Consider the following 10,210-nt stretch of genomic DNA (forward strand, 5'->3'; position numbering starts at 1 on the left):
AAATAAATAAATATAGCTAGAATAATCAGCCCTAAAAGGAGCTATTTTGCATAGGCTGATAGGTCACCATTACTGGCTGTGTGCTAAGTCAGGCCAACTGTGTGTCTCTGTGATCATTTAGGCAGTCAGCTACTGTGGGGGGCACAAGTTCGACTCCTAGAGCACAGAAGGCCATTGCAAGTCATCCCAGCGCTGCACTCATGGCTCTCAGGAGAGGATCAAGAAACCTTGTCTTTCGGGATTTCACAGTAAGTGACCTGTGAAAGCCTTGTCTGTAAAGGTATGAACCTTATGTGATGGAGATCTTTATTATTTTTCTTATGTCCCCCATTCTTTTTAAGGATGAAAAAGAGGGACCAATAACTAAACACATCCGACTAACAGCTGCCTTAATTTTAAAAAATATTGGTAAATACTCAGAATGTGGTCGCAGGTGAGTAATATGTTTCTCAAAGCAAAAGTGACTTAAGTTGTTTATTTTTATGTGCAAGTAAATAAAATTAGGCTCTGTGTTTTGTTTACATGTCCAAAACTTATGCCAAGGTCAAGCCATCATGATCTTGTAAAAGGCAAAACTAAAATGGAAACAAGCAATAGGAGTTGGGGGGGTGGTAAGAGAGGGAAGTAGCCATTTGAATTATGTGAAATGATGTCCCCAGTTCCTTTTGACAATTTGCATTTTTATGACCCTGTTAAAGTCATAGGTGTTAAGGGTCACTATAATACTCTAACATTTTAAAGTTGTCTCCTGGGCTGGAGAAATGGCTTAGCAGTTAAGTCGCTTACCTGAAAAATCAAAGGACCTTGGTTCAATTCCCCAGGACCCACATAAGTCAGATGCACAAAGTGGCACATGCATCTGGAATTCGTTTGCAGTGGCTGGAGGCCCTGTGTGCCCATTCTCTCTCCCTCTCCCTCCCTCCCTCCCTCTCTCTCTCTCTCTCTCTCTCTCTCTCTCCCTCCCTCCCCCTCCCTCCCTCTCTCTCTCTCTCTGCCTTTCTCTCAAATAAAAATTAAAAATAAAAAAGGTGCTTCATAATGGATTTAAAATAATCTGAATTATGTAGATTCACAAAAAAGTAGAAAGAACTCTTTATCTGTGCCCAGCTCATGTGTTCTGCTGTTGCCTCCTGCACCTGGTTTCTGTGAGTCTGCCCTTCACAGTGTCCTCCTGCATTCTCCCAGCAGTCTTCAGCTCATCGTACATGTGCCTCTGCTCTTCTCCCACAGCCTCTCGCCCCAGCTCAGCATATGCTTTGGATCTACCTTCTTTCCGCCATCACTTTTTATCTTGTTTTTAGGTCTGATACCATACTAAGCAGTTTGGCAAGCATAAAAATAGTAGCATTAATTACAAAAGGAAAAAATGAGTTTGACTCTAGCAATTTTTAAATTTCTGTAAATTGAAAATGAATATTTTTGCCATGGATGGTGGTGTGCTCTGTTAAGAGGATTACTGTGAGTTCAAGGCCAGCCTGGGCTATAGTGAGAGCCTACCTCAAAAAAAATGGTTTGTTTGGTTTTTTTTTTTTTAGATTAATTTGCAGTGAAAAAAGCTGCTATATCTGACAAACAAGATTTTTATTCTTTTTCCCCCTGACGGTCAAACCCCAATTCTAATACATGCTAAGCTAGAAAAATAATACTTGAGCAATTATTTTCTAGAGAAGTAACAGAAAGGCTTAGTAGGTATGAGAATGTCATGTTTTCATGTTTCTTTCATCATGTGGCTTCTTCCTACTTTTCTCATTTTTCTTTCACAGCCTCATTCAGTGAAAGCAAGTCATGCACACCTTCCTGATTGTGTTAGACCCTTCCATGCCTTACCTTTGACCTTTTCCTCCACTGGTTTTCCTATCTAGACTCCTTGTGTTGCCTACCTTCTAAAATACCTGCTTCCTCTCCATGATTCAGCTCAGATAAGAGCTAGTTTCTATAGCCTTTCTTTTCATGAGTTTTCATTTTCCACTATTGGTTGTTCTTTGTTCTGATAACACATCCTTTTACAACATTTAATGTCATTGCTGTTAGCAGGGTTTTTTAAAAAAAATATTTTTATTTATCTATTTGCTAGGAGGGGGAGAGAGAATGGGTGCACCAGGGCTTCTAGTCACTGCACACGAATTCCAGACGCATGTGCCACTTTGTGCATCTGGCTTTATGTGGGTCCTAGGGAACTGAACTTGAGTCCTTTGGCACTGCCAACAAGCACCTTAACCACTAACCCCGATCTCCAGCCCTGTTTCCCTCTGCTGAACTGTGTACAGACACCTTGATTAGTCCTTCCAGACTAGGCACTAGAATAGCACCACAAATAAAACATATCTCTGCTTGCCATACATCCAGGCTTTTCTTTCTTACCTGGCATTTCCCTCACTGCCCTGTCCTGATCTAGGCCACACTTGTGTTCCCTAGATTATGTGTTGCCTGTCAAGTTCTTATAAGGCTCCATGTTTGTTTTCATTGGTGTTTCTTCAGTGCTAGCACACTATTGGGAAAGTAGTAATTATTTAATAAACATCTGACAGACAGGCAGATAGAAAGAATGAAGGCTCATCAATTCTGTTAGACATCTTATCTGGAATTTGTATAGTAAATTGGAATTTCAGAATAACTTTCTTAGGACTGTTTCTTCACATTCAAATTGTATTGTCTTATGCTTGTAAAGCCTCTAGTTTTCTAAGTATTGAGCCAGAAGTTCTTGTTTTGTCCTCTTGTTGGTTTTGTTGTTTTACTTATGAGCTCTGTCTTCCAGATGTCTTCTGGCATCTTCAGTTCATAGGATCTTAAGAGTATGAAATCATAAAATTAAGAGAGTTTTAGCCAGACATGGGCATTCATGTCTGTGCTTGGTAGTAAAAGGCAGGAATATTCCCAGTTTGATGATAGTCTTGGATGCACAGAACTTGACTTAAAACAAAACATACAGTCCATGAATTCATCCCATCCTCACAATCCAGTTGGAATTGAAGCTGTGATGAGAAATTTTGTGTGAATAAGAATCCTGCTAATATGGCAAAACTCAGCTTGTGAAGGAGAACTAGGCAGTCCCTCTTTGATGCATTAGTGCAGGATGTGTGTGATCCGGTACACTGAAGCATATTTCCATTTGCAATAAGAACATTTAGATCAAAAGGCACATAATGTACCCTCATGCCCATAGTGGAATGTCTTGAACACTATAAAATACTAGCAGGCTTTGTTATTTTTTATTTGCATTTCAGGATCTAATAGTTTAAATGATGTAATATGTTTAAATACAGGGCTGGGAAGATAGCTTAGTGGTTAAAGGCACTAGCTTGCCAAACCTGCCAGCCCAGGTTCAGTGCCCCAGCCACCCACATAAGTCAGACTCAAAAAGTGGCTCAAGTGTCAGTTCATTTACAGCAGCAAGAGACCCTATAATGCACCCAAACGTGTGTGCACACTCACACAAGTGCAAATAATAAATATTTTTTAAAATAAAATGTTTAGGGCTGGAGCGATGGCTTAGTGGTTAAGCACTTGCCTGTGAAGCCTAAGGACCCGGTTCAAGGCTCGCTTCCCCAGGACCCACACACAAGGGGGCACATGCATCTGGAGTTTGTTTACAATGGCTGGAGGCCCTGGCACGCCCATTCTCTCTCTTTCTCTCTCTATCTGCCTCCTTCTCTGTCACTCTCAAATAAATAAAAATGAATACAAATTTTTAAAAAATTAAAAAATAAAATGTTTAAATGCAGTTTCTTCTAATTAAGCTTGGGAGAAGTACAAGTTTTCCTCATTTTTGATCAGTATATGAGTCTTATTTTAATAACTCAATCTACTTCTTATATGCTAATAATGAACAACCAAAAAGAAAATTAAAAAATAAACTCTTCATTTATAATATCATCAAAAGCATAAAATACTAAAACCATAAAATAAGCCAGGAGTGGGGGTGCACACCTTTAATCCTAGTACTCTGGAGGCAGAGGTAGGAGGAGTGTCTTGAGTTTGAGGCCACCCTGAGACTACATAGTGAGTCAGCCTGGGCTAAAGGAAGACCCTATCTCGAAAATCCAAAAAACTAGAAAATAATAAAATACTTATTAATTACCTCAACCAAAGTGATAGATTTATACCTTGAGATGATAAAAGATTGCTGCCAAAAATTAAAGACACATGAATAAATGGAAAGATAGTCCGCACTCATGGACAAGAAGGTAGGTGTCAATACTGCTAAAGCAACCCCCTAAATCCTAGTGATGTTTGCAGAAATAGAAAAAATTCAATCTTAAAAATGACACTGTATGGCAGAGATAATCTTGCAAAGAAACAAGCTGGAGGACTTCCTGATTTCAGAGCTTCCTGTCATGCTATTGCAGTCAACACTGATGCTCGCATAAAGACAGATGACTCAGTGGAGCAGAAGAGAAAACTCAGAATAAGATTTCAGAAACATAATCTAACAATTACAAGGTAAAGGTGCTGTTCCTCACTCAGTGAAGAAAAGTCTTGTCAACCAACAGTGTTGAAAAACTAGACATATACCTGCAAAAGATTCCATGCATAAAAAATTCAGTAGGGTTGGGGCGATGGCTCAGTGGGCACAAGCGTGAAGACCTGAGTTTTACCCCTAGTTCTCACATAAAAAATGCTGGACTTGACTATGCACACCTGTAGCCCCAGCACTGAAGGGGACAGACAGGAGGATCACTGGGGCTTCCTGTGGGCTTATCTAACCAAAAGATAGGGAGCTCCAGGTTCAGTGAAAAACTGCCTCAAGGAAATATGGTAGAACCATAATGAAGGACACCTGACACTCCTCTCTGGATTGCACAGGCACACATATTTACATATGCCATACACACCACTTTCAAATAACAGCTCAAAATCCATCAAAGGTTTAACATATAAGCTAAAATTATTAAATGCTTAGAACATAACACAGGACAAAATCTTCATAACATTTTATTTAGCAGTAATTTGTGTGTTTTTCATGACTGAATTATATAATTTTGAATCATATCTTTTTTGTTTGCTTGTTTTTATTTTTTTATTTCAGAGTGAGAGAAAGAAAGAGGCAGAGAGCATGTGAGAATGGGTGCACCAGGGCCTCCAGCCACTGCATGCACCCCTTTGTGCATGTGGTTAACATGAGTCCTGGGGAATCCAGCCATGCACTAGGGTCCTTAGGCTTCACAAGCAAGCACTTAACCACTAAACCATCTCTCCAGCCATGAATTATATCTTAATAAAGCTGTTAACAAAAATTAAATAGTAAGTTTTAAGAACTTAGAAGAAATGTAGTTTCCACTCCTACTTACATTCAGGGTGGTAGCTTTCAGCAATTCACACAAGTTTTGGTAATTTCCCAATGATTTTAAATAATATTCTTATTGCTATTTTCTCTTGATACACAATTCTAGTGGGAAAATGGTCAAGGCATTGCTCCAGTTCTCTTAGTATTCAGCTGTGTTTTGGGGAAGTTCAGTGACATCTTGGGTACACTGTGTGTATGTATGTCTTTCTGTCTGTCTGTCTATCTATATTTTTATATGATCTGTTTTTTCACTATGAAGCTTTTGTAATCTTTTATTTCTGAATTTTTTGGCTACTTTTTTTTACAGGGTTTTTAAATCTACTACAGAAAAATGGGATACTATGTGATATTTTGATACATGTCTACATTCTGTAATGTTTAAATCAGATTACACATATTTTTCACCTGAAACAATCCTTTATGGTAAAAATATTGAGAATCTTTTCTTCTCATTGAAAAAATGATTGTTAACTGAAGTCCACTACTGGACATGTCATGGCTTCTTGCTCTAACCTTAACCCTTGTTGGCCAGTCTCTCCCCATCATCCTTGGACCCTGAAAACACTATTTTGCTCTCAACTTAAGCAAAGGAAGGAGATGAGCTTCAGCATTTCCACATATGAGTTAAGATCATGTGGTGCCTGGTTTTCTGTGCCTGGCTTATTTCATGTAACAAGGTTAACTCTAGTTGGCTTCCATGACAAGATTTGGCTATTTTCTTGTGACTGAATAGTATTTCATGGTGGAAGTGTCCATGCATTATGTGATGGGCACTTTGAATGTTTCCAGCTCTTGGCTCTTGTAAGTTATTATTATTTAGAGAGCATGAGGGAGACATAGAATTAGCATGCCAACGCCTCAGCCACTGCAATTGAACTCCAGACACTTGCGCCACTAGTGGGCATGTGCGACCTTGTGCTTGCCTCACCTTTGTGTGTCTGGCTTACATGGGATCTGGAAAATAGAACATGGTTTTTTAGTCTTTGCAGACAGCGCCTTAACCATTAAGTCATCTCTCTAGCCCTCAACTTTATTTTCTCTTTGCTTTTTCTTTACAAAATATCTGAGAGTATGCCGGGCGTGGTGGCACACACCTTTAATCCCAGCACTTGGGAGGCAGAGGTAGGTGGATTGCTGTGAGTTCGAGGCCACCCTGAGATTACATAGTGAGTTCCAGGTCAGCCTGGGCTAGATGAGACCCTACTTCGAAAAAAAAAAAAAATCTGAAAGAAACTGTGAATGGAGAAAAAGATTACTTAGGCTTGCAGTTTCAGAGGTTTTAATCCTTAAATGTCTAGACTACCGTGAGAATTGACCATCTTGTCAGTGGAAGCATATGGCAGGAGGCAGCTTACCTCATAGCAGTCAGTAAACAGTAAAGAGAGGGGAAGGGGCCAGAAACAATACCCCGTGACCTACATCTCCCAACTAGGGCCCATTATTTCCATGACTTCCCAATAATGCTATTGAAATGATGGATCAGTGAATGATCGGTCATTGATGTGGTCAGAGAACTCATGCTCCAATCACTTCCGGAAAGCCTGACAGCTCTGAACCTTGCTTCGTTGAGGACCAAGCCTTTGACATAGGTCCTTTAGAAGGCATTTTATAAGCAAGTACCTTCAACCACTGAGGTATTAGAGCAGCCCAGGAGACACTTTAAATACAAACCACACAACATTGCTGGGTGTTGGTTCTGTTTTTAACATTTTGAGGAATCTATAAAGATTTCCCTAACAGTTATACTAATTTACATTCTCACCAGTAGTGTGCATAGAGATTCCCTTTTTTCCATATTTTATCAGCATTTATTTTTGTTTTCTTGATATGAAAGTAGCTTGCATTTTTCTTGGAACTTGGGGATGTGTCACTGTGGTTTTGATTTGCTTTTCTCTGGTAATTTAACATTTATAACATTCATAATAAAAATATTTAACATTTTTATTTTATTTATTTTGGTTTTTTCGAGGTAGGGTCTCACTCTAGTCCAGGCTGACCTGGAACTCACTATGTAGTCTCAGGGTGGCCTCGAACTCATGGCCATTCTCCTACCTCTGCCTCCCAAGTACTGGGATTAAAGGCATGTACCACCATGCCTGGCTCAACATTTTATTTTTTAAAAAGTATTTTGAGAGAGAGAGAGAGAATGGACACACCAGGGCCTCTAGCCACTGTGAATGAACTCCAGCTGCTTGTGCCACCTTGTGCCTTTTGCTTATATGGGTACTGGGGAATCAAACCTGGGTCCTTAGACTTCACAGGCAAGCACCTTAACCACTAAGCCATCTCTCCAGGCCAGTATTTGATGCTTTTTATACACCTATTATGTCTTCATTTGAGAAATGTCTGTTTAGAACTGTTGCCCATTCTTTAGTCCGGTTGTTTTTTTTTTTTTTTTAAGCTTATAAATATGTCCTCTTGTGCTGTATAGTTTGTCTCTTCACTCTGATGGTCTTTGCTGCAAACACGCTCTTGCTTCCTGTGCCTTTGGGGTCTTCTAACTAACTTGCCCATTTAAATGTCCAAAGGCATTTCGCCTGAACTTTCTTCTCATAGTCTAATCCATATTGACTTGATTTTTTTTTTGATTGGTGATAGAGGTCTAGTTTCATTTTGTATATGGATACACAGTCTGTTCAGCACTACTTTTAGCATCTTGGTCAGTTGGCCATAGATGCATGCACAAGTTTATTTCCATACTGTTATATTTATCTCATGTGTGCTTTTATGCCAATACCCTGTTTTGGTCACTGTGCCTTATTTTATTTTGATTGAAGTAGGCATTTCAGTTTAGAGGATGCTCTCATTCACATGCTTTAGTAATGGGAAACTTTATTGTTTCTCTTCTTTTCTCTTCGCATCAATTTTGTGTGCTTAACCTTTTTTCTGGGAAGTTTCTTGACTAATTTACCAAATCTGTATTCAGAATTGCAATTAATGTTCCTAGTTGCTATTTTATAGCATCCTGTTTATTATTTGTTGGGACCATTTGTCTTCTCATCTCTGAAAATATTACAGTGCTGGTGGGTGGGTGTGTACATGTATGCACGTGCACACACACCTCATTCATGTGGAAATCTGAGGACAACCTCAGGTGTCTTCTCTTTTCTGCCTTCTTTTAAAGACAGAGGTCTCTGTGGTTGTTTTTGCCCCTGGAAATGCCAGACTTCCTGGCATGTGAGCATCTGGATTATCATGGCTCCATCTCACATTGACTTGGCATATTGGGATCACAGATTCATGCACTCCTTGGTGTCTGGCTTTCCCTGCTACAGGGAACTAAACATAAGCCAGTAGGCTTGCAAGCAAGTGCCTTTGCCAATGAGCTATTTTCCAAGCTCATAATACTGTGTTCTTCTGCTCTTTATATATAGTTTATTCTTCCTCAAATGTTTGAGGATGGGAAGGGTTTGCTTTATATTTTAAAGACATTTAGAGCCAGTAATGGTGGTACACATCTGTAATCCCAACACCCAGGTGGCTGAAGCAGAAGGATCATGATTTGGAGGTCAGCCTAGGCTACATAGTAGCAAGACCTTGTTTCAAAAGAAAATACATTATAAAAAAGGAAAGGAAAATGTGGGTTGGAGAAAGGACTTTCCAGTTCAGGCACTCCCCTATGAAGTTTAAGGAGCCAGCTTCAATTCCCCAATGCCCATGTAAGCCAGGTCCATGCCATTCTCTTGCTGTCTGCCTGTCTCTCTCATAAAGACATCTTTTAAAGTGAAGGACAATAATAAAACAAAACAGTAGTATTTATGAGTTAGTTGAAAGCTCTGAGTACATGGACACAGTTTGTTAGAGGGTTAGGATGGTCCCCAGATGTCAATCTCTGTAGAAAGATTATCTCTTTGGTGAAGAATCCTCTGAATTTCTTGCCTTTTGTAGGTGGGCAGTTTGAAGATAGTTATTGTGAGGTTTTACATTCTAGAAACAAGAGGTTCCTTAACTGTCACTAATCCCATTTTACATTGAGTTCTCAACCCCCTCATTCACTCTTTTCTTATATCCTATTGCTTAAGTTCTAACATTTTCTGGTTTAATTTCTCAAAAACCAAAATGAATTTACTTATTTTGGTAGGAGATAGACTTGTGTTCAAACTACTGGGTTTTTGTAAAAGCTAATTTGTGTGATAAAAATGTTTTTATTGATGTAAGTTACTTCTTATCTCGTGAGGTCATTAAAGTGATGTGACATTTACCCTTTGTAGTATTTTTAAAAAATGAAGATGGAGGTATCACATGCATCTAGAAACTGAAAGAATATGACTGGGAATGTAGTTCAATGGTACATCACAAGGGAAAAGGAAAAATTCAAAGAGTATCATTTAGTAAAACAAAAATTAGGTTCTATATTGTAAAGACTAGGCTAGGGTAAAGGGGAGGGCACTGCTAGTTACTTGAAAACACCCTAGTTTTATTCATTTGGCATCCAACTATAAAAAAACATTTCAATGTGATTATTATATTTGAAAATTATTTTTATGATTTTGTTGAACTTGTGAAAAGGTTTTTTTGCCAGAATGTGCATTGATATTTAGGAGAAGAGAATATTTGTATTTTTAAGCTACTCCTTATTTTCATTTTTTTAATATTCTTTTTTTGGTTTTTCAAGACAAGGTCTCACTTTATTCCAGGCTGACCTGGAATTAACTATGTAGTCTCAGGGTGGCCTCGAACTCATGGTGATCCTCCTACCTCTGCCTCCCAAGTGCTGGGATTAAAGGCGTGCACCACCATGCCCGGCCATTTTTTTAATATTCTTAATTGTTTGCAAGCATAGAGAGAGAAATCAGAAAAAGAGAATGGGTGTGCCAGGACCTCCAGCAAACAAACTCCAGGTGCATGTGCCACCCTGTACATGTGTCTTTAGTGGGTACTAGGGAAGCAAACCCAGCTTGTTAGGTTTTGCAGGCAAGTGCCTAA

At 39.1% G+C, this 10,210-nt stretch overlaps 1 protein-coding gene across 1 annotated transcript in view; it reads left to right on the forward strand.

The window, feature by feature from the left end:
• Arid2 (AT-rich interaction domain 2) overlaps positions 1-10,210 on the forward strand; it is a 204,426-nt gene that overhangs the window by 190,417 nt on the left and 3,799 nt on the right. The window contains exons 19-20 of the mRNA XM_004668537.3: positions 122-248; positions 342-433. Of these exons, the coding sequence (XP_004668594.1) occupies positions 122-248; positions 342-433 (219 nt within the window). The remainder of the gene's footprint in view (positions 1-121; positions 249-341; positions 434-10,210) is intronic.

The sequence above is a fragment of the Jaculus jaculus genome, chromosome 6, assembly GCF_020740685.1.
Source record: "Jaculus jaculus isolate mJacJac1 chromosome 6, mJacJac1.mat.Y.cur, whole genome shotgun sequence".
In the NCBI taxonomy this organism is placed as follows: domain Eukaryota; kingdom Metazoa; phylum Chordata; class Mammalia; order Rodentia; family Dipodidae; genus Jaculus; species Jaculus jaculus.